General features: G+C 42.3%; 1 protein-coding gene across 1 annotated transcript; it reads right to left on the bottom strand.

Annotated features, from left to right (window-relative positions):
- Positions 1–329: 329 nt before the first annotated feature.
- LOC145586164 (SNF1-related protein kinase catalytic subunit alpha KIN10-like) lies at positions 330–9,483 on the bottom strand. Its single transcript, XM_081642913.1, has 11 exons — positions 9,286–9,483; positions 8,790–8,982; positions 7,933–8,117; positions 7,657–7,839; positions 7,025–7,156; positions 3,862–4,047; positions 3,482–3,571; positions 3,321–3,404; positions 2,868–3,008; positions 1,892–2,128; positions 330–828 (listed from the first exon to the last, which is right to left on the bottom strand). The coding sequence occupies exons 2-11, from the start codon at positions 8,977–8,979 to the stop codon at positions 715–717; spliced, it is 1,542 nt and encodes a 513-aa protein (XP_081499039.1). The 5' UTR covers positions 8,980–8,982; positions 9,286–9,483; the 3' UTR covers positions 330–714.
- Positions 9,484–22,647: the final 13,164 nt, after the last annotated feature.

Here is a 22,647-nt window from a genome sequence, read left to right on the forward strand (position 1 = left end):
ATGTCGAAATTATTGCGTTGAAGTTGTAACACTTCGAGAATAAAGCTAGAAAAAAATTTATTCAACGAAAAGTCGAAGATATTGAGGATAAAATAAGAACTAATTGTACTGGATTATTTCTAATAAGAATCAACAAAATGTTTCCAAGGCAAAGTTACGAGAATACAGCCCCTTATTTATGCGAATTAAATCGAAGAGTAAAGCATTAGCAGAAGTGTCTCATATGTTGCAAGCAAAAACAGGAACAAAAAATATATCAAAACAAGTCGATATGCATCTACTAAAAGATAAACTCTAGGGGAAATTAGTAAACGTTATTTTCAACACTATTGATTAAAAGTGGCAATCACATTTGAGCTAGTGGTAATACTAACATCGCCAACAGACCAAACTTCATCTTTAATCCTGAATTATGGGATGGTCATTGACCACATTAGAGATTCAAAAGACTAGAGAATAAAACATTTCAGGCGAATTTTGCCTTTCTACTTTGCATAACAAGAGATGGTGGCTTTGTAAATTCAAACTTAGCCAGACCATGAGATGGGAGAGACCACAATACTCCTCGAATATCATGATTAATCAACACCTGGTAAGCACCTAGGTCAGCAATAAAACTCGCTCTATCAAGAAAAATAATGCACATACAGAACCATAGATCATATATACAAATTATATGACTGCTATGACAATTTGATAGCTGGTTATTGCTAACTAAAGCACGCGGAGTTGAGCAAGGAAAGCCGCGCAAAGATCAAGGAATAGCATCTGCGGTCCCTGAACCCTTTGTAGATCAAGTAAATACTTCTCCTCGCGGGTCTTGTACAGCTGTGAGACAATCACAGCAGAAAACACGTTAAAATTTATACACTTAAAAAATAAAAGATCAATGCTAAAATGTTATTTTACTTGTATTACAGCCTACATCACATAAGCAGCGATATTAGATTGCAAAAGCCTAGTGAGAAACTCAAATTGCAAAGGTGATTAGTAACGGTGCTAAAATGCTGTGATCGAAAGATTATCTGGCAATACTGTACTGTTTAAATTTTGAATGAAAGATAAAATAATTTCCACAAAAAGTTAGCCCCTTCTAACTTCATTTTTCTTCAACCATCTACGACGGCAAGGCACCAGTTTTTTAAGGTAAAATATGAAGTACAGATACAGAGACATTACAACAAAGTACAAAACATACTCGTCTTCTATACATGACTTTCAATTATCCCAAATTTTTCAATCTGAATCTCATATTAGGCTTCCACTTTTTCTTCATTACCACATGATTTGGCAAGATGAGATGAGACAAGAAACAGAGGGAAATGATCTAGAATTAGTGCAACAATTATAGAAACATATCAAGTGATCCCTACCACTCCGCGTAAAGACAACTTTAACTACTACTTTTCTTTTTCTTGTTTCAAGGAGAGGAAAGCGGGTAATCAGGTATGATACAATAGATGGATAGAGTCAGAGAGATAAAGTAAAAGGGTGGGCGGGAATAAGATAAAGGTGAAAACAATATAAGAGAATAAGTGGAAAGGTATAAACACTAGGGTAAGATGGTAAAATTTTCTTTTCCAAAAATAGAAAAAAGTAGGTACATAAAAATAAAATTTAAAATGGATGAAGTAATCTTTTAAATCGTCAGGCATGCATCACTTATGCTCACAACAAATCATTTTTTTTTTTTTAAAATTTAAATCTACAGAAAAAACAAACAAAATTCAAACTCAGTCATTAAAACATAAGCATTTACAAAAACACGGGCAACTTATAAGTTATAAGCAATAATAATAAGCGAATTTTGAAAGATTGATGGATTAATCATACAGAGCAGGAGGCACCAATCAATGATATGTACAAATTAGCATCTAGAAATGACACATACCTGCACCTCAAACTTCACAACGCTGGGAGACCTCAACACTCCATCATTTTCAACTATGTTGGACTCGTCACCAAAATAATTATGTACAGGATTATCAACCATCCCTTCATGTTGACCAGGAATGCCGGGAATCCATCTGCACTTCATGTTATAATGCCCAACCTTTTTCCAGCAGACATTCAACTCTTGCAAGGCTTTAAGAACTTCAGTCATAATCTCACGAGGATGGGCTCGAGACTGCAACCAAATAGATAACACAACTTACAAATCAAAACCTATTGGGGAAGCTATTCTGGAAACACCCAAAAGAGAACAAAATTTGGTGAATTGTTATTGCAGTAGTAATAATGCCAGCAAATCCCTATTTTGTTTTTGAGAGATAGATTAAGTAATAAGAAAATGCATGTTTGATATTTCAATAATATAATGTCAATTTGGTGAGGAAAAAAAAAAAAAAAAAAACTCTTTTTCCAAATCATACCCAAAAAGAGACTTAAACCAAACATGGGAAAGTGACATTGTCCCTTTCAATTCCATTCCCATCGATTCCCTTCCAACAGACCTTTATACCTTTTTTTTTATCTTCTTCTTATCAGCCTTAGACCCAAAGGCTCATACACAATTCACGTTGATTGATTACTTTTCTCAAGCACAATATCCTATTTGAAAAAATAGGTAAATATACCAAGGGTAAACCCTAGCAGAAATACAAAAACTCAAAATGCCAAGCTTCAAATAAGGTTATTGAATATAAAAAATGATATGGGATTTTTAAGGCCCCCCCCCCCCCCCCCCCAAACAACACACACACACACAGGGGAAAAAAAAAAGGGGGGGGGGGGGGGGGTCGCGAAAGCTAAGGCAACAACAAATGACAATAAACCTCCTACCACAATGATTCATAAATTACTGGACACCCAACAGAGGCTGAACATTTAAGTCAAGGGAGAAAAAACAAATGTACATAACAACAAACCTGTAACCCCAAAGCCCATTTCCGCTCAACAGGGAACTGTGGTCGCAAACCGATTCCCTGGTAATCAACATAACCATGATACTGGTGCCCAGCAACAGGAGAAGCAACTTCATTTGGATGCATGCGGCCAAAATTGTTCTCCTAAAAAAGCAAAGGAAAATACATTTTAAAGGGAACTTAGGGAAGCCTACAATGCTACAAACAGAGATAACTGCTTTCAATTCAATAGTATAGGAAAAAGAAACCAAAAAGACAATATTGCTTCACTGCAATTTTTTAAGAGTAGCATGAAATCTTCTGAAAGTTACAAGAAATATCAACCGATAAAAGATACAGAATTTGTCAAGCTAAGAAATACCAGTTGCTCCAATATACATTCATTTGAACTTTTGAAGCAAGTCACTCATGGACAAATATCAAGCTAAATAAATCTGCAAGAAAAAAATTACGCACCATTGTTTCTTGGAACTCAGCCCCAAGATAGCCACTTGAAGCTCGGAAGCGGTTATCAAAAAGCAAATAGTATGCAACAGTCCCCTATGAACAAATTTGAAATCAGTTTCCGTATTTATACAAAAATATTAAGATGGCAGAAATACTACACATATTAACACCTCATTTTGGAGCCTATTGCGGAGAGAGTCAATTAACTGGTTTCTGTCAAATCCCATCCTAACAACTTCCTGGAGTATCTCTTCGTCAATCTGTAGGAAGAAAAAGGTCAATTCACATATTGACAACAAAAAGATCAAAGAGCAGAAACATATCTTATGCAAGTAACAGAGCATAATCATCGAGATATTTCTCAGAGATATCTCAGGGGCATTGCACTACCCTCAAAGGCATAAGTAATGTAAGGTTAACCAATAGAGATTTAATGCGCGATGGGACCCAATCTGACAGATAGTCAGTGATGTCTCCCACTCAGGAACCCAGCATATCCAACAATTACAAAGGCATATACTTATTCCAACAGAAAGATCCATGGCCAAACCTTCTTCGCCTGTTGCATTGTATCTGGAGGTGGCACGGCTAAATAACGAGGAAGATGAGCTTGAAACCATGTATGTTGACGAATCTCTGGGATTGTAATCCTCTTCATAGGATCAACTACAAGCATCCTGGGAATCAGATCTCTAGCTCCAGGTGATAAATGACTTGGAAGGGTGTATATCCCACCCTACACAATAAAAATCGCATGATCCTGCAATTACTCTTCATGATATAATATAAGCTTGATCAAAAATCCTTTTGTCCCAGCTCATTACTGAAAGTTTACACTCAGTTCAATTGATAATAAACCTCATAGTATTATGCAATTTATGGGCCAACAACCATGCCATGACCCAACTTTCCCAACCACTCAACAATTTTAAATAAAAAGAACAATTAAAGCAGAATTTTTTTACTTTATTTTTTTTTTTAATTAAAAAAAAAAAAAAAGAAAAGAAAATTCCATTTTCAAAAATGATAGCGAAATTCTACACATATAAGATATTGCATATACTCCAAATAAGTTTGTGCAGTAACACTACCCAGTAGAACTCGTTCCGTCGTTCTGCTTCAACCCATTATTGTACAGATTTAAATACAAAGGAAAAAATCTCTAATGCAGAACAATTACCCTTCCCCCCTCTTTCTCCACAAAATAAAAAAGGTAAGCAATTAGAGAAAGAGAGTAAAAATAAATAATATAAATAAATAAAAACAAGTTTAAAAAGACTTCACGATTCTAAAGAGGTTCCAACATGCTGCTTGCCCTTATTAAACTCCAAAAATTGTTTCCCTCCTGTTCCTTTCAGATGAATTAACAACAATAACACCTCCCTCTTGTATTTGATTTCTCAAATAACATGCATGAACAGTGTCCTGTCCTACCACAAAATATGTAAGAAGCAATGTTACTTGGACTCGTCTCTAAGTGTCGTGTCCGACAAGGTGTGTCCGAAACCTCAGTCCTAAATTTTGGTCGACACTTCGACACGGTCAAGGGAGTGTCTTGACTAATATTTAGGATACGGCTACTGTATAAAGTGTCCAAATAGTTTAATCCGACACTTAAAAATAAAAAATAGATAAAAGTCAAAAAATAAAAAAAATAATACGGAAAATTACATAGGGAACATCTAAAGTCTAAACATATTCCAATACACTTTTTTTAGTCTTCTTTTGTTTCCTTTCTTCTCTTTCTACGTATTCTTTTGTTACAAATTCCAATACATTGTTTCACACTATGGTCTTATCTTTCTATTCTCTCTCCTCCATTAAATCAGATGCATGCTTCAAAGTTCAAACTTAATCCCCTCTTTCTCTTCTCTTTCAAATTTCAAAGGCGGCATGTCATTTATTTTTGCAAACACTTCTTTGTTCTTTCATTCAACAGCCAGCCACCACAAATGGCAACCACAACTCGCCGGCCATCTGTTCAATGTACCGAAAAATACATCGGTGAAATCAGAATTTTCAGGCGACCAAAAGCCCTATACTTTTAATGTCTGTATGTGTCCTGCAATTCAGCAATTCACGAAAGATTGGTAGATTTTTGAATTAAACCCTAAAATGTTAAATTACAAATCTTGATTATATGAAATCAACACCTATTTCAGATACTTTTTCGATCCCCGAGTCGACACTTTCCCGGAGCCGTGTCAAGGGTCGTGTCGCGCGAAATGTCGTGTCAACACGAGACACCCATGGCCAAGGAAGGTGTCGGAGTAACAGTGGTAAGAACTGTAGATAGTTATATGAACCATAGGACTCATATTACCATTATAGCAGTTTAGTAAGGTTAGAATATCTCAGGACTTTCAAATCAGAGATGAGGATATGAAACATAGTGCTCTTGCTCTCATATTCCTCAAAAGATAGGTCATTCAGCAAAGTCAATATAATAAGTATCAATCAAAGTCAAAACTTTTCTTCAACCCCAAATTATCAATATACAACTCCATCCTCTAAAGAACTAGTAAGACTAACATCATGTCATGTACCAGAATTATGAACCTAACATGTATTTCCTTAATCACTAAAAATGACACTTAGAACATTGGATCAACTATCGTCCATTCCTCCACCATAGATTAGGTATCTTCAATACCCAGAATACAAAGTACCAAACTTTCCTTACACTTATTTCAAGAACTACTGACATCCCCAACTCATCACAATCGACATCCTCACCTTCATGCTGATTCCCTACATGTACTAGCCAATTAATATCCGTCATTTGATGAGCTATAAGAGGAACTTACCCATATACAATATCAGACTGATAGCTAAATAGTAAATACCCCATATAGCAAAGTGTATATCACATGTGCCTTAAAGCATGCCATCTCACCCGCTCGATCTTTTTCCAAACAAAGACGTAACTACAAGTAGTTCAATTCTCTAGCCAAAGCAGAGGTGAAGTCTGACAATAGCAACCGAAACTCTCAATTTTGACCTAACCTGCCAACTATTGCAACACAATTTGTGATAGCCCAACAATCATAGCTGATCAGACTCCTTTTAAGTCAAATATGACAAAGTGGGGACTTTCCTTGGAGATTTACCTTTATGGATCTAGAGATCTAGAGAACCATTAACAATAAAAAGAGAAAGCAAGAGAGCGGGATGTGGAAGTGAATAATAAAATGAGGGAGAAGAGGCCACAGGAGAGAGTTTTGGAGAGATTTAAACAAGTAGGTTGTTATAAGGAATCAAGAGTGAGAAGGAAAAAGAAACATCTTAAACAATTTTCATACTAGGTAAGAAATATATATAAGATATTTAGGAACAAATTCCTCCTGTGTTTGATTAAACAAAGTAACTCTCTTTCTTTTCTTCCTCAATCTTTTATATTGATTTCCAAGGATCAGTGACACAACAGTTTAGGGGTTTCCAATAATAGGACAAATTTCCAAGGATCAGTGACATTTCTCCTTTTCTTGGCCATCACATACAAACAAAATATGAAAATTTAAATAAACTACATGTAAGCAGAGCCAAAAAGCTACAGTAAACCAATTATGATCAGTGACACAGCAGTTTAGGGGTTTCCAATATTGACACTAAGGATCAATGACACTACACTACAATATTGACACTAAGCATACATGCAAAAAACCACACGACCTGGTGGCTGTCGAGCAACAAAAATTCAGAATAACACATACCTTAATTTTCTTGAAAAGGTTGGGGATGTTTTCATCATCAAAAGGGAGAGTACCACAAAGAAGAGCATATAAGATAACACCGCAACTCCACACATCAACTTCAGGACCAGCATAGAGTTTTCCAGAAATCACCTAAGGGTACAAAAGAAAGGCAGACCATGTTTCAAAGAATTATCATAAACATCTAATGATGACATTAGCCACGAGGCCCACTAGTATTCTGACAAAGCACAGTTTTAATAACGTATTCTGGACAATGAAATGACAAAATAAATGTACGAGAATCAGCTCCAACAACATGCCGACTCACAGTATATCAAAGTGCAATTCTTTTCACATATCCTTGAAAATTGACAATATAAAACCAGGAAAGGCTAGACAATTTAAACAAAAATAAGAAACTTTAAAAGAATCAAGGACACAGTGAAGTGATAAAAGAACAATAATTTGGCAACTATGGCAAGCAAGATTTTTCAAGAAACAGCTAAATGCCAAACTGGAGGCTTTGATATTCAATCTCTGCCTTAAAAAAACAAGCAGTATAGGATAAATCAGCCTTGGATCAATGCACTAGTATATACGCTTGATAAGGTCAAATAATAAATTGCACATTGGAAGAGAGGGGGGGGTACCTCAGGGGCTGCATAATTTGGGCTTCCACAGCTGGTCTTCAGAAAATGACCATCTCTCATAATGTTGCTCAAACCAAAATCCGCTATCTTCACATTGTGATGCGAATCTAATAGAAGATTTTCAGGCTTCAAGTCTCTATGGACAACCATATTCCTGTGACAATACTCTACTCCTGATATAATCTGCTCCAAAAAAAAAAAGGCAACAAAAACAACTTAAAAATGACAGCAAATTTTATTTGGGAGATATGACAATATAAGAAAAGATAATTCTACCTGTTGGAAAAAATTTCTTGCTTCATCCTCTTGTAACCTACCCTTTTCCACTATGTAGTCAAATAATTCTCCAGACTTGACATACTCCATCACAACATAAATGTCCGATGGTGTCTCAATAACTTCATAAAGTCGAATAATATGGGGATGCATGAACAGTCTCAAAATTTTGATTTCTCTTCTCACTACAAAAGCAGAAAAAATGATTTCATTATCTTAAAATGATCCTAATTAAGCCAAAGAGCAAGTAAAAACAACAATGATCTAGCAATCAAACATCAATAACCTGCATAGTTCACAACAAGATGATAGCGCATGAAAACAAGCCATACATAGATAAAATTCAACTCAAAAGGGGATTAAATTGTGGCAAACAACAAGATATACTATAAAATCAAAATCAATATCATCAACACGCATTGAGAAAGGGGTTTCAAACTTTCAACCATTGAGAAACCTTATCCCCTCCGGTTTACATAATCAATCATGCTAGTTAAGTAGATTGAACCACTATAGTTGAACTCAAGCACACTAGAATGCTACACCTACTGAAGGAATCCAAAATTGATTTGTTTAAGCTTTCCTAGGTATTTGATTGCTTTTCAAACACAATAACCACACATATTCATCAAAACTTACAAGTTCTCGTTCTCTCAACGTTATCAACTCATGAGCACACAACTGTTGAGGAACAAACAAAGCCCGAAGCTCATGATGGATATAACAGTAAGAATTAATTTAACATTACAACATACAGTGACAGTCTAGTGAAAAAAACACATCAATCATAAAACATCTAAAATGCCAATAAAATCTAGAGCATAAGAATGATGATATGATAATAACAAAAACCATACCTTTCTCCTCCATCTCCATATTTTTAATCTTCCGGCGATTCAATATCTTAATGGCAACTTTATGACTAGTCAATTTATGCTCAGCAATCTTCACCTTACCAAATGAACCAATGCCAAGAGTTTTACCAAGATTATAATTTTGCAAGAAAACATCAACACTGCTGCCGCCTCGGCCGCTATGTCCGTCCATTCCCTGCAATAATTCAACACTAAGAATCAATCCTAAGGTATATATAAACAATACATAGGTCAACTTTCATAAATTCAACACTTCACAAGCACTCCACCATATTGGATCTAACCCTAATTGCCACCACCACCAATCTCACTATCATGAAATCAATTCCGATCCAAATTAACAAAATTCAACACAATATAACACAAGAATAATACCCGGGAAATTCCCCAAATCTGGAAATTAATTTGACCTAAAAAAATGGAAAGAAATGAGCAATCAAAGTATAAGAAAACAAAAACAACGATTGACTGATTATACCTGGGGACTGAATTCAATAATCTGGAAAAATTAAAACCCTAAATCAAATTGATCCTCGAATTGGGGAAAAAATTGTAGGGAAGGAGGACGGACACCCTTTGGCTGTATTTTGTTTGGGTTGATACTTTTTATTATTTCAGAAAATCAGAATCTATTAATCTCATCATATTTGGGGTTTTCGGGTTTTGGACCTGAGGTTTGTTAACAATCTACGGCTTAAAATCCAACACCGTATTACTACCTTCGTTACATATTATTTGCAACGATTAGACATTTTTTCTCTCTACTTTATGTCAAATCGTTGCAAATGATTTATAATGGAGGTAGTACATAAAAATGCTCGATTTGTTACTTTTTTATTGCTCCCTCCGTCTCTTAATACAAAGTCTCTTTTAATTTTAGCGCGGAAATTAAGAAACTTGTAAATTTTGTAAAACTAATGATTAAAAGTATATATGTGTATGTGGGGTTAGAGAAAGATAGAGAGAAAGAAAAAGTAGTTGGGAATAATTAAAGAGATAGAAAGAGAGAGAAAGTGTTGGGAATGACTTTAAAAGTATAAAAAAGTAAAGGAAAAAAGATGACAACTCATAAAAAGGGGTAATAATGTCAAAAAATACAACCTTTAAATAAAAAGAGTCATTTATTTTGATTCACCCAAAAAGGAAATGAGGCTTTGTATTAAGGGACGGAGGGAGTATAATAGTTATGTAACTTCATTTTTTTTTTTTTTAAGAAAACGCTAGAGAAGTGCTTTATTAATCAAGTGACAAAGAGTCCGACAATACATACGGGATAATCTCACAAGGACAATGATTAACCCAAACTTGTTCAACACCAAAAGACACTAATCTAGCAAGTGGTGGGCAACAAAATTCTCATCCCTTTTGACATGCGACCAAAAAACGAAATTAAAAGACGAACCAAATGAGAGTACATCTTCAAGGACCGTCATTTAATTCACTTTATATTGACTGATTTAAAATTATTTCTACTGAATTAAATTAATTTTATTTATTATTTGTTTGGGTCCAATTTAGTCCAATTGGGCCAAGTCACTAAATGATCCAATTAAAAGCCCAAGGTCAAGGATCAACTCTCAAAATAATGCTAAAGTCAAGATCAGTCCACAAGGCAAGTCAATTGGGCCCAAGCCCACTTCTCCCATATATGCCAAGGTATAAAAGCCATCAATATTACATTTGTAAAAAACAAAAAAAAGCCTCAAGCAATTAATTCTCTTGCATAGCTTTCTCTCTCTACACATTGTACTAACTTTAGCATCGGAGGGGCCTTCCTCGGCAACACCCCCGAGGCTAGTTTACGTGTGTTTGCTGTGCAGGAAACCCTCGGTCCATTATCACTTGGATCGAGCCCAGTCTTCACCACCTCATTGGACCTTCGGCAAGGTCCCATTGTTTTTACCCGAAACAATTTGGCGCCGTCTGTGGGGAAGACTTTCAAAAAATCTTTAAACCAATTTCAATCGTTCTACCTCAATCTTAGTTCTAATGGCTAAGAATCGCAAGAACAAAAATGACGGGGCTTCTCCTCCGAGAAAGCGCCGAAAGTCACTAGGAGGGGGTCCCTCTGAACGCCCCACTCCTAGTCTAACTCCTCCTCGGGATAGGAGCCCCTCCGCGGGCCCCGACTCTCGTGAGGAGCCAAGGGAGAGATCCGAATCTCCTATCATCCAGTCTAATCATCCGCCGAGCCCACCTCGGTCAAATGAGGACAACTGGTCCAGTCAAAGGACTCAATCTCATGCCCGGAGCCAATCTCGGAGCATTCGCACCAACTCTCGCTCTCAGCCGAGGACACCCTTGACGGGACCCAACTCGGAAGAGGTAGTGAGAGCCCTAGCGGTCCTCATGGAAGCCATGAAGGCTCAAAACGTGCCACCTCCACGCGGCCGAACACCTCCGCAAACCAGAAACCAGCGGAGGTGCCTCGGCCAGGAGGGGGGGAAACTCTCCTCTTTTAAGGAGCTTGGCGAATGGGAAGAGGATACTTGGAGAACCGAGAGGGAGAAAAACAGGAACTCTCACTTCTTCAGGGATTCCTCCATTCAGCTCGCCACGAGCCGAACCCATAAAAGCAGCAGTTCTGCCTCTCGGCCGGAAACTGCTTGCCGAAGCGTTCACGACCGGCTCGGCGATAGGGAAAGGAGTGTGCACAGTCGCCTCTCCTATCCCGCAGCCGAGGCCCAGACCTCCCAGCCCGGGACGAAAACCACTTCTACCTCTCTGAGAGGGCGGAGCGCGGTCCCTTCGGCTGGGAATAAGGGCAAAGCCGTAATGCTGCCCTCCAGTTCTCCATTCGAGCAATGGATATTGGAGTCCCATGTGCCGACGGTCAAAATCCCGTCGCACATTACTTATGATGGAACTTCGGATCCGAAGGACCATATTGCCTCGTACGAGGCTCACATGCATCTTTGCCCCAGGTCCGAAGCAACTTGGTGCAAATATTTTCCAACCACTCTCAAGGGGGTCGCGCAAGCGTGGATCTCCAAGGGAGTTAAAGAGGGCTCAATTACTGGGTGGGACGATCTGTCCTCCAAGTTCAAGAGCAAGTTTTCCACGGCAAATCGCCGAGAAAAGACTACCGCAGAGCTCATGGGCCTGCAGCAAGGTGAGGCCGAGAGCCTCCGAGACTATCTGACTCGCTTCAGCAACGAGTCATCCAGCATTTCTCAGCTAGACCAAGGGCTGGCAGTCTTCGCCCTTCAGCACGGTCTCAGAACTGGGCCATTCTCCGACTTCATGGTCATGAATTCACCTCAGACCCTGGAGGAGGCATTGAATGCCTCGGACAAGTTCATCCGAGCTGAGGAGTGGAACAAAGCAAAAACCCAACCCCAATCTGGGGGAGGGAAACAAAAACAAGCACCCTCGTCTGAAGGCCAAGGCCAGAAGGCAAAGGGAAAGGCGAAAGCCTCGGAACATTCTTCGGCCAACGAGTCGAAGAAGGAAAAATCTGCTCCTTTCACGGGCAAGTACGAATCTTACACTCCGCTCTCCCTTCCGCGCGCTAAGATCTACAGTGTAACGAAGGAGGAACAGAGTTACAGAAAGCCGAGACCGCTCCCAGAGTGGTATCAGCGCAAGAATAAAAATCAGTGGTGTGAGTTCCATGAATCACCGGGACACAACACTGAAGAATGTATCCAGCTGAAGGACCAAATCGAGGATATGGTCCGGAAAGGGTACTTGAAAAAATATATCGCGGATCACCGCGAGAAAAAAGAGGCCGAGAAGCTTGAGAAAGACTCTCGGCAAGAAATTGACTTCCCCCGAAAGAACAGCAAAACTGCGGAAGGAAAATTCCCTCCAATCCATGTTATCTCGGGAGGAACATGCTCTCGGAGGGAGCACAAACGTCACCTCAGGGCTCTGACCCATCAGGTGAATCATGCTGATATACAGCCACCCCAGTCACCGGTGCCGAACATGACGTTCACAGCCGCTGACTGTCGGGGGGTGACGTACCCTCACGAGGACCCGTTGGTGATAATCGCCACGGTGGCCAACCACGACGTCAGCAAAGTCTTAATTGACGGTGGTAGCGGGGCAAATATTTTGTTCCGGAAGGCCTACAATCAAATCAAGCTGAAGCCCAAGCACCTCACGCCGGTATCCTACCCGGTATCCGGATTCAATGGGGCTTCAACTTATCCTGATGGGAAGGTCCTACTTCCTGTCACCATCGGCTGCGACGAAGCAGCTAGGAATGTCATGACCGAATTTTTGGTCATTGATGCTCCTTCAGTGTACAACGTGATTTTGGGGAGACCCATAATTCACGAGATCCAAGGGGTTGTCTCAACCTATCATCAGCTGATGATATACGTTTCAGACGCCGGCTTCCCCGAAAGGATCCAGGGCAGCCAAAAGGAAGCCCGAAGATGCAACTACCTCAAGCCATCCACCAGTCGCCCAGAGGACGATGATGAGGATGAGGAGGAGAAAGAAAAAGAAAAAGAGCCGAACACAAAGAATCCGAAAGGCCTAAGTGCTTCAGCGCAAGGTTCTGTACCCAAAGAAAAAGGGTCAGAAAAAGAGAAGGCAAGCTCTTCATCTGAGCCGAAAGACTCAGGGAGCCAGCCGAAGAAAAAGAAGTCTGGGTTGCCTGCTGATATAGACAGCAGGCCGGATTGTGAGGAGTCCAGTCCATCAGCAATGGACACGGATCATCAGACTGAAACGGTCGAATTGACCGAAGGAGATGCTGAGAAATGTGTAACAATCGGGATGGACCTTGATCCGAACACCCGTTGTGAACTTATTCAACTCCTTCGGGACAACAGAGATGTGTTTGCTTTCTCGGCAGCCGATATGCCGGGGATAAGTCCAGACCTCATCTCCCATAGGCTTAACGTCGACCCAACGTGTCGGCCAGTTAAGCAAAAAAAGCGGAATTACTCCGCAAATAAGAACCGAGACATCGCAGCCGAAGTCAAAAAATTGCTGGACGCAGGTTTCATCGAGCCTTGTCAGTATCCAGAATGGCTGGCCAATGTGGTGATGGTTCAGAAGTCCAATGGTACCTGGAGAATGTGCGTTGACTTCACGGACCTAAATAAGGCTTGTCCGAAGGATTTCTATCCCTTGCCGAGAATCGATCAGCTAGTCGACTCGACGAGCGGTCACGCCTTGCTTAGTTTCATGGACGCGTTCTCAGGGTATCATCAGATCTTCATGCACCCCGACGACCGAGCAAAGACGGCATTCGTCACGAACGCCGGGGTGTACAATTACAAAATGATGCCCTTCGGATTGAAAAATGCGGGGGCAACATATCAAAGGCTGGTGGATCAGGTTTTTGCCGATCAAAAAGGCCGAAACATGGAAGTCTATGTTGACGATTCAATCGTCAAAAGAAAGAAATCTGAGGACCATGTTAAGGACCTGGCTGAAACCTTCGCCACCTTAAGAAAACATCAAATGAAGCTGAATCCGAAGAAGTGTGTCTTCGGGGTGAAGTCAGGGAAATTCCTTGGATTCATGGTCAGCAAGAGGGGGATTGATGCCAATCCCTCCAAAGTTAAAGCAGCTCTAGATCTTCCTGAGCCGAAAACAAAAAGGGACGTTCAGCGGCTCACCGGAAGAATGGCAGCCCTCTCGAGGTTCATTTCAAGAGCTTCGGACAAGGGGTTACCCTTCTTCAAAGCCCTGAAGCTTCCAAAAACAAAGGAGCTCATTTGGGAAGAAGAGCAAAAAGAGGCCTTCAAGCAGCTTCGGGAGCATCTGGCTCAGCTCCCAACTCTGGCTAGTCCAGTGGAGGGAGAAACTTTATATCTGTACGTGGCTGTTAGCCCGGCCACCATCAGTGCAGTGCTGCTGAGGGAAGAAAATAAAATTCAGCAACCGATCTATTTCGTCAGTCACACTCTGACAGATGCCGAGACTCGTTACCCTCTACTCGAAAAAATTGCCTTTGCAGTAGTGGTAGCCGCTCGGAAGTTGAGGCCCTATTTTGATTGCCATCAGATAGTGGTTTTCACTGATCAGCCGCTGGAAAAAGTTCTCGGTAAAGTGGAAAAATCGGGTAGGCTGGCCAAGTGGGCCTTTGAGCTCACTGAATTCAGCATCAGCTACCAGCCGAGAGCAGCCATCAAGGCTCAAGCTCTAGCGGACTTCCTGGCCGAATGCTCGTACCAGGAGACGTTAGACGATGAAAAGAAAATCTGGACCGTGTTTACGGATGGATCCTCCACCGTAAATGGTTCGGGGGCAGGGGTAGTGATAACCTCTCCCGAAGGCAAATCCTTTGAGTATGCACTAAAATTTTCTTTCAAGGCTTCGAACAACGAGGCTGAGTACGAGGCAGCAATCGCAGGCCTAGAATTGTGCATCTCTCTGGAAGCCGAGCATGTTTGTCTGAAAACAGACTCTCAGCTAGTTGCATATCAGATTGGTGGCAGTTACGAGGCCAAAGAGCCCTCCATGGTAAATTATCTTGCCAAGATCAAATCAGTTATTGCAAAGCTGAGAACATTTGAAGTGCAGCTGATCCCAAGGGGTCAGAATGCTCAAGCCGATGCACTCTCCAAACTTGCCAGTTCAACTCTCACCGAGCTGAACAGATCTGTATACGTGGAGGTGCGCCGAGAAAGAAGTGTCGACGAAGCACCCGAAGTGTGCTGCGCCGACCCAGAGCCCAGCTGGATGGACCCCATCTTAGCTTTCAAGCTTCGGGGAGAAATTCCCGAAGACAAAATTCTAGCTTCCAAGCTGAAGAGAGCTAGTTCAAGGTTCATCGTCTTCAGAGGAGAGCTTCTAAAAAAGTCCTTCTCAGCCCCATTGCTGAAATGCGTGGGACCAACAGACAGATTATATCCTTCGGGAAATTCACCTCGGCATCTGTGGAAACCACATTGGGGGAAGGACCCTAGCCCACAAGGCATTGAGGGCCGGATATTACTGGCCCACCATGGTCTCTGACGCCAAGGAGCTGGTCAGGAAGTGCGAGAAATGTCAAAAATTCGCACCAGTCATCCATCAGCCAGCTAGAAACCTTCAGCCGATCCTAAATCCGCTTCCATTTGCCCAATGGGGGCTGGATATTCTGGGGCCATTTCCAGATGCACCCTACCAAAAAAGGTGGTTAATAGTCGGCATCGACTATTTCAGCAAATGGATTGAGGCTGAAGCAGCCTCGAATATCACGGAGCAAACTGTCAGGAAATTTATCTGGCAGAATATTATTACTCGCTTTGGTATTCCAAGGGTTTTTGTCTTTGATCATGGAAGGCAATTTGATAATCTACCGCTGAGGCGGTACACAGATCAGTTCGGCATCAAACTGGCATATTCAGCAGTGTGTCATCCACAAAGTAATGGCCAAGCCGAAGCTGCAAATAAGCAAATCCTCAACGCCTTGAAGAAAAGGGTTGAAGATCAAAAGTCCAAGTGGATAGAGGAGCTTCCAGGAACCCTCTGGTCACTTCGGACAACTGAAAAAGAGGCAACGGGCTATTCACCTTTTGAGTTGGTGTATGGTGCCGAAGCCGTTCTTCCGGTGGAAATCGGTTCTGAAAGTTTAAGAGTGCACCACTTCTCGGCTGAGAACGAGCAACTTATGAAGGAATCCCTTGATTTCCTTGACGAAGTGAGAGACTCAGCCCGAGACAGAATGGCTGCTTACAAGCAGAGAATCAGCAAATTTTACAACCGAAGGGTCCATGCAAGGCCTCTCAAAATTGGAGATCTTGTCCTTCGGAATGCTGCTGCAGTTCAGAAAGGCCGGATCCATGGGAAACTCTCAGCTGCATGGGAGGGACCTTATGAAATTTATGATGAGCTTCAGCCAGGGACATACAGACTCCGCCAGTTAGATGGAACTGAGCTGAAAAATCACTGGAACGCCGATGTACTTAAGAAATACCATGTGTAAACCCTTCGGGGCAGAACAATCTTTGTAAGTACATTTTGAATTATTAATGAAAGGCCTCAGAGCCACCATTTCTATAAAATTTTGCAACTTTTTATTCTTTTAAGTTTTCTTCATTCTATCTACTCTTTAAGGGTTTTCATCCAGCCTCGTCTGAAACCTTCGCCTCCGGGTAACTGGGTTTCAGATTGCTGACAAACCCGTCTTTTCAAAGAACTCTGGTCTTTCAGCTGAAGCTAAAACTTCAGCAAGACTTGTTCTCCAAAGACATGAGTCCATGGACAAGTCTGGGGTATTGCCTTAGCTGAGCCTCGTATCCCAGAGAGCCATTATTTGAAACATTGCCTTCAGTTGGCCCTGTGTTTCAGATATCCATTTTTAAAGATAGAGAGAAAACCAAGGATAACGGCAACTATTATAAAATACTTATTCAGCCTCGTCTGAAACCTTCGCCTACGGGTAACTGGGTTTCAGATTGCTGACGAACTCGCCTTTCAAAGAGCTCTGGTCTTTCAGCTGAGGTTAAATTTCAGCGAGACTTGTTCTCCAAAGGCCTAAATCTGTGGACAAGTCTGGGATATTGCCTTAACTGAGCCTTGTATCCCAGAAAGCCATTATTCGAAACATTGCCTTCAGTTGGCCTTGTGTTTCAGATACCCGTTTTTAAAGTTAGACAGAAACCCAATTCAGTAATCCGAAGACCTGAGTCTTTAGATTACTAAGGGAGGCAAGAAGCACTGTCAGCGCAAGTTTATCTTCCAGCAGTATTCTTCAAGCTGAGAGCTTTGTACTTAGCAAGTTTTTGAGAAAAAAGTAAAGCATTCAAAATAAGGCAAAGTAGTTGAAGAAAAATGCATCAGATAAAAATCAAAGGCTCAGAAAATGAGCTACAGAATTCAGGATTGTCTAGGACATAATGAAATATCGGCAGCCGCCCACAAGCGGAAAAATACAGCTGCCGAAGTACAATACAAAAACAGATAAAGCAGTTTGTACATCAAAGCAAGCTGAAGCAAAAAACAAGGCAAAACAATTTTTTCAGAAGCGGCAAGTCTAAAATTGAGCGCATGATGAACCGCAAGATTCTGAAGACGACTGCCCGAGTTCCTATGCTTCAGCCCGAGGATCAGACTGATCAGCAATGCTGGCTTCAGCTCCAGCAGCAGATGAAGCAGGCTGTGCACCTGCTGAGCTTCCTTCCTCTCTTCCTCTTCCTCAGCTTCCTCAGCTGCAAGAATCTCAGCTTCGGCTTGGGTTGGGAACTTCATATGAGGATCTTCTGGATCCTGGCCCCATTCAGCACACTTGGACCAGTCCAGATTCGGCTCAGCATGGAGACAAAGTCTTCGACATACTCTGAACCCGTTCTTAAATCCCATTTCGTACTCCTCTTGAGTATAAATACGGGTCTTGAGCAGGGCTTCAGCATCTGCTAGCTTCTTTTGTACCTCCTCCAAGTTTTTCTTGGATTGATTTAGCTCCTCAGCGAGCTTGGAAGAGGCACCCTTCTGCTTGTTCAGCTCTTGCTGAACCTCTGAAGCTTCAGCCTTCAGTTGAGTCAGCTCGTCATTTTTGACCCTTAGCTGATCCTCAGCCTCTCTCAGCTTCGCTCTCTCAGCTTCGGCAGCAGCAACAGCCTCTGAGAGTTGGACGTTTTGGGCTTGGAGCTGTTCTTCAGCAGCCATCCTACTGGCTTCTGAAGCTTCCAATTTCTGCTGCACCTCAGCCTGTGCAGTAGCTCCATCCTTGATTCGGCTTTCGATGGCAGCCTTGAATTTGGTAACGTCCACTCCCATGTGATCTCGGAGAAAGTTCTCCCCTTCTATTAGTGGGGGGAAAACCTCTCTCTCCATAGCAGTGCAGAAGGTCTGGAGGGCTTCAGCAGCCTTCTTTTCGTATTCCTCCCCTTCCCTCTGCTTTTCTTCAGCTGCTGCCTGCCTCATCTGAGCAAGCTTTAGCTCTTCAACAGCCACCTTCTGGGCATGCTCGGCCTCGTCCACCCTATCTTGTAGGGTGTCTATCAGCTCTACAGTGAGATTCTGATTGTGCACAAACTGAAAGCAGAGGCACAACTCAGTAAAAAAAAAAAAAAACAAACTGAATAACTCGGAGCTGAGGAGCTAAACAGAAAGATAGAAACAAGAGTGAGGATTTACCTGCATCATCAGCAGTTGATTCGTCCTTACAGGGTCTGGGACAGATCTGCTGGATTCACCCATCCCAGCAGTGGCCTTCAGCGACCAGGCCCTTGCCCTGTCTACTTCGGACATTCCAGCAAAACTGCCGAAGTAGGCTTCTGCACCTTCTCGGTTCTGGCCCCATATGACGTCCCAGATATGATTTGGAATTGGAATTCGGGAGGCCGAGAACCCCATCTCTCCAGAGTGCAGCGTCTGGAAGGAGGGGAAGGAAGACTCAGGAGCTTCATGAACCCTTTGGGGTTCAACTTCTTCTTCTTCAGCAGTCTTCTCTTCCTCCTCAGCAGAGCCGATGACAATGACCTCTGCTTCCTCTTCGGGGTTGAGAACGAAAGCCTCAACCTCTCTAGCAATATCAGCTGAGAAACCCTCAGCAGCGGGCTTCTCAGCACTCTCAGCATTGTGCCCTTCGGCACCATCTGCCATTCCCTCGGCTGGGACCCCTCCCTTGGGATCGGGAGTCTTTTGGTCCACCTCCATCTCAGGAGGTGGGGAAGGGGTCTTCGGTGGAGATTGTGGTGGTGGTGGGGGAACCCTCGGCAATTCGCCGCCTTCTCCAGGCTCTCTGAAGTCATGAGGGCCGATGATGGCCATCCGTCTCCTCCTTTTCTGAAGGGGCTGTTCGTCCATATCCGATTCTTCGGAGTCTTCCTGGATTTGATCTTCAGGACGAGCAGGGGCTTTTCCTTCTCTATGTCTTTTGCTCCCTTCAGACTGCAAAAAACAGGGGGGGGCAGGAAGAGCGTGAGTAAAAAAAAAAAAAAAAAAAAAAAAAAAAGAAGAAAAGAGATTTCAAAGCAAAAAAGTTAAGTGTAACTCACCGAGGTCTCCAGCAAAGCCTCGTCCTCTTCTTCAGCCGCCCTCGCTGCCGCTTTTTCTTCAGCAGCCCTGGAGGACCCTTCTCCTCCTTCACAAGCTTCAATAGCCCGTGCAACCTCCTCGGCTGTACGGGCGGCTTCAAGCTCCTCAGCTAGCAGTTGAAGCCAAGGATCTCTCTTCTTCCACCAAGGCTTCTGCCTCTGATAGAGGGCAACAGCCTCGATTTGGAGATGATGCGGATCTAGATGGACCTCCCTATGCTTTGAATCGGTGATAGCAGGGGCCCGATCGATAATAAGTCTCTCTTGGTTGACGCCGAGACGATTGTAGTCGATGCCGACGTTTGTCTCGTTCCGCTCTGAGCATAAGAAAAGAACAAAGGTCAGTTCAGCAAAAGAAAAATGCTGGATCGGCTCAGCAGGAAAGTGCAAAAACAAAATTCTTGCTAAGAATAAATAATAAAGGCCTCGGCCCCAGCCGAAGAAACTTACCACCCCTGAACTTTCGGCTGAGGCCGACAGCTGCTAACATGTGCTCTTGGAAAATATAGTGGTTATCCGGGAGCCAAGTCTCCGGGATATACTTCATTCGGCCTCCAGCACCCCCAGGGTTCAGCATTCGGCCGAAGATATTTTGCTGGTTAAGGTGCAGATCTGGGCCTCTATCTTCGGGAGGACCCAGGCTTCCCATTTCTGGGTCAGGCTCGGATAGATACCTGGGAGCGCTGAAGACGTAAGGATGGGCAGGATCTGTGGGCGCCCTAACCCAGATCCATTGACCCCTCCATTCCTTATCTGAGGAATCATTCGGCCACATGGTTAAATACTGAGGCCGAGACTCAATTCGGTACCACCCAGGACCATGATTACCGTGCCCACTTTGAATGTTTGGCATTAGCCGATGAAGCTTTTTGAAGCAGTGGAGGTTCGGTACATATCTGAAAAACTTGCAGACCCACAAGTACGTCATCACCCTTCGGATGCTGACGGGAGTTAGCTGGCACAGGGAGACCCTGTAGTGGATCAGCAAGTCTCGGACAAATGTGTCCAGAGGAAACCTCAGCCCATACTGAAGTTGTCTTGTGTACACCCCCACATACCCCGGGGGTGGACGATGGATTCTATCAGACGCAACGGGCATTCTGCACCAATACCCATCAGCTTCCATTATACCGTAGTGCAGCTCTATTTGTTCAGCAAACCGATACACCTCGGCGTGCTGTACCCACCAATGGTAGGGACGGTTCTTTATCATGGCTGAAGCTACTTCAGCGTCCTGCCACTCCTGAAATCCAGGAAGGACATCCCAAAGTTGAGCGGGAACTACCTCGTCCTGCCCAGAGATGCTCGGCTCCTCCGTTCCTTCAGGAGGCGCCGACGAAATTGGGGTCGCCCTAATCCCTTCAGCAGGGTCAGACCCCACTCCCTGTCCGTTCCAGGTCCCAATCCTATTCCTGGGATCGGGGAACTGCCTTGCTCTTCTTGGAGCACGGGCTCTACCTCTAACTCCTCTCGCCATTGTCGGTTTTTTGAAGAAAAAGTCGAAAGAAAAGGGGGAAGGAGTTCAAATTCGAAAAAAATCAAACAAAAATCAGAGGAAATTACCTTTATCTGAAGCGGAATTCGCCGGTCTACAAGTTCGGAATAACGAATTTCGGTTTCTAAGCTTATTTCTCGGGGATTCAGCGAAGTTTTGATACGGATTCAGGGATTCTTTTGCGGGGTTCAATCTCGTGTTGGTGAAGAAATGAGGAAAGAGTGCGTCCCTTTTTGGTTTTATTTCCAGAAAATGGGAATTTTAGGGGTTCACGCTTAAATTTGCTCTTAAATTCCCCATTAAGTAACCGTTAAACACGTTTGCCCTTAATTAATGGTTAACTACCCATTATCCGTCCAACTCCCACAAATTATCCACCCAACAGCCGTTATCTTACTAATGGCGGTTTAAATTTAAATCTTTTTGGATTAATTAAATCATTTACTTCCCTCCTTTTTTCTGGTTAATTAAAACCCGACCCGTCATTCTTCCAAATCGGGTCTGGGGGGCAAGTTGTTTGGGTCCAATTTAGTCCAATTGGGCCAAGTCACTAAATGATCCAATTAAAAGCCCAAGGTCAAGGATCAACTCTCAAAATAATGCTAAAGTCAAGATCAGTCCACAAGGCAAGTCAATTGGGCCCAAGCCCACTTCTCCCATATATGCCAAGGTATAAAAGCCATCAATATTACATTTGTAAAAAACAAAAAAAAGCCTCAAGCAATTAATTCTCTTGCATAGCTTTCTCTCTCTACACATTGTACTAACTTTAGCATCGGAGGGGCCTTCCTCGGCAACACCCCCGAGGCTAGTTTACGTGTGTTTGCTGTGCAGGAAACCCTCGGTCCATTATCACTTGGATCGAGCCCAGTCTTCACCACCTCATTGGACCTTCGGCAAGGTCCCATTGTTTTTACCCGAAACATTATTTATTTTACTTTTTTTTTAATTATTTTTATAGAACTGGACCCATCTTTACTGAATAGGAATTATTTTATTAAATACGTTATACCAGTATTATCCTTTTAAAGAGGAAGATTTTATGGTTTTTAAAGTGAAGATGATGCGGGTTTAAATGGGATATAACCTTTAATAGCAATTGAAAGGTTTAGGACGTTGAGTCTCGGTCAAGAAACATTAAGCTACATGAATGCTTACATAAAACTTTATTAATTTCAAATCAATTAATCATCATCCATTTCATTAAACACCATTTCGTGAAAGGTTTGTGTTTGGGGAAGCAACGGCTGCCAGATATGCGCTTTAGCTTGCTAGTTGCTATACGACTAGGATATACTCGTGTGGTGTTGGAGAGCTATGCAATCAATGTGATCCAAGCTATTAACAAGGAAGCAGGTGGCATGGCTCCGATTGATTTGATTTATGATGATATTAAGAAAGATAGCAAGTTATG

Source organism: Chenopodium album, chromosome 16 (assembly GCF_948465745.1).
Source record: "Chenopodium album chromosome 16, dcCheAlbu1.1, whole genome shotgun sequence".
Taxonomy (NCBI): Eukaryota; Viridiplantae; Streptophyta; class Magnoliopsida; order Caryophyllales; family Amaranthaceae; genus Chenopodium; species Chenopodium album.

Bases quoted from the DNA above. Each gene is read 5' to 3' on its own strand.
- LOC145586164 (XM_081642913.1), bottom strand. From the start codon at position 8,979: ATGGACGGACATAGCGGCCGAGGCGGCAGCAGTGTTGATGTTTTCTTG. The intron at 8,118-8,789 runs GTATGGTTTTTG...CTGCTTTTGTAG, and splicing joins TATGGAGATGGAGGAGAAAG to TGAGAAGAGAAATCAAAATT. The intron at 2,129-2,867 runs GTTTGTTGTTAT...ATTTGGTTGCAG, and splicing joins AATGGGCTTTGGGGTTACAG to TCTCGAGCCCATCCTCGTGA.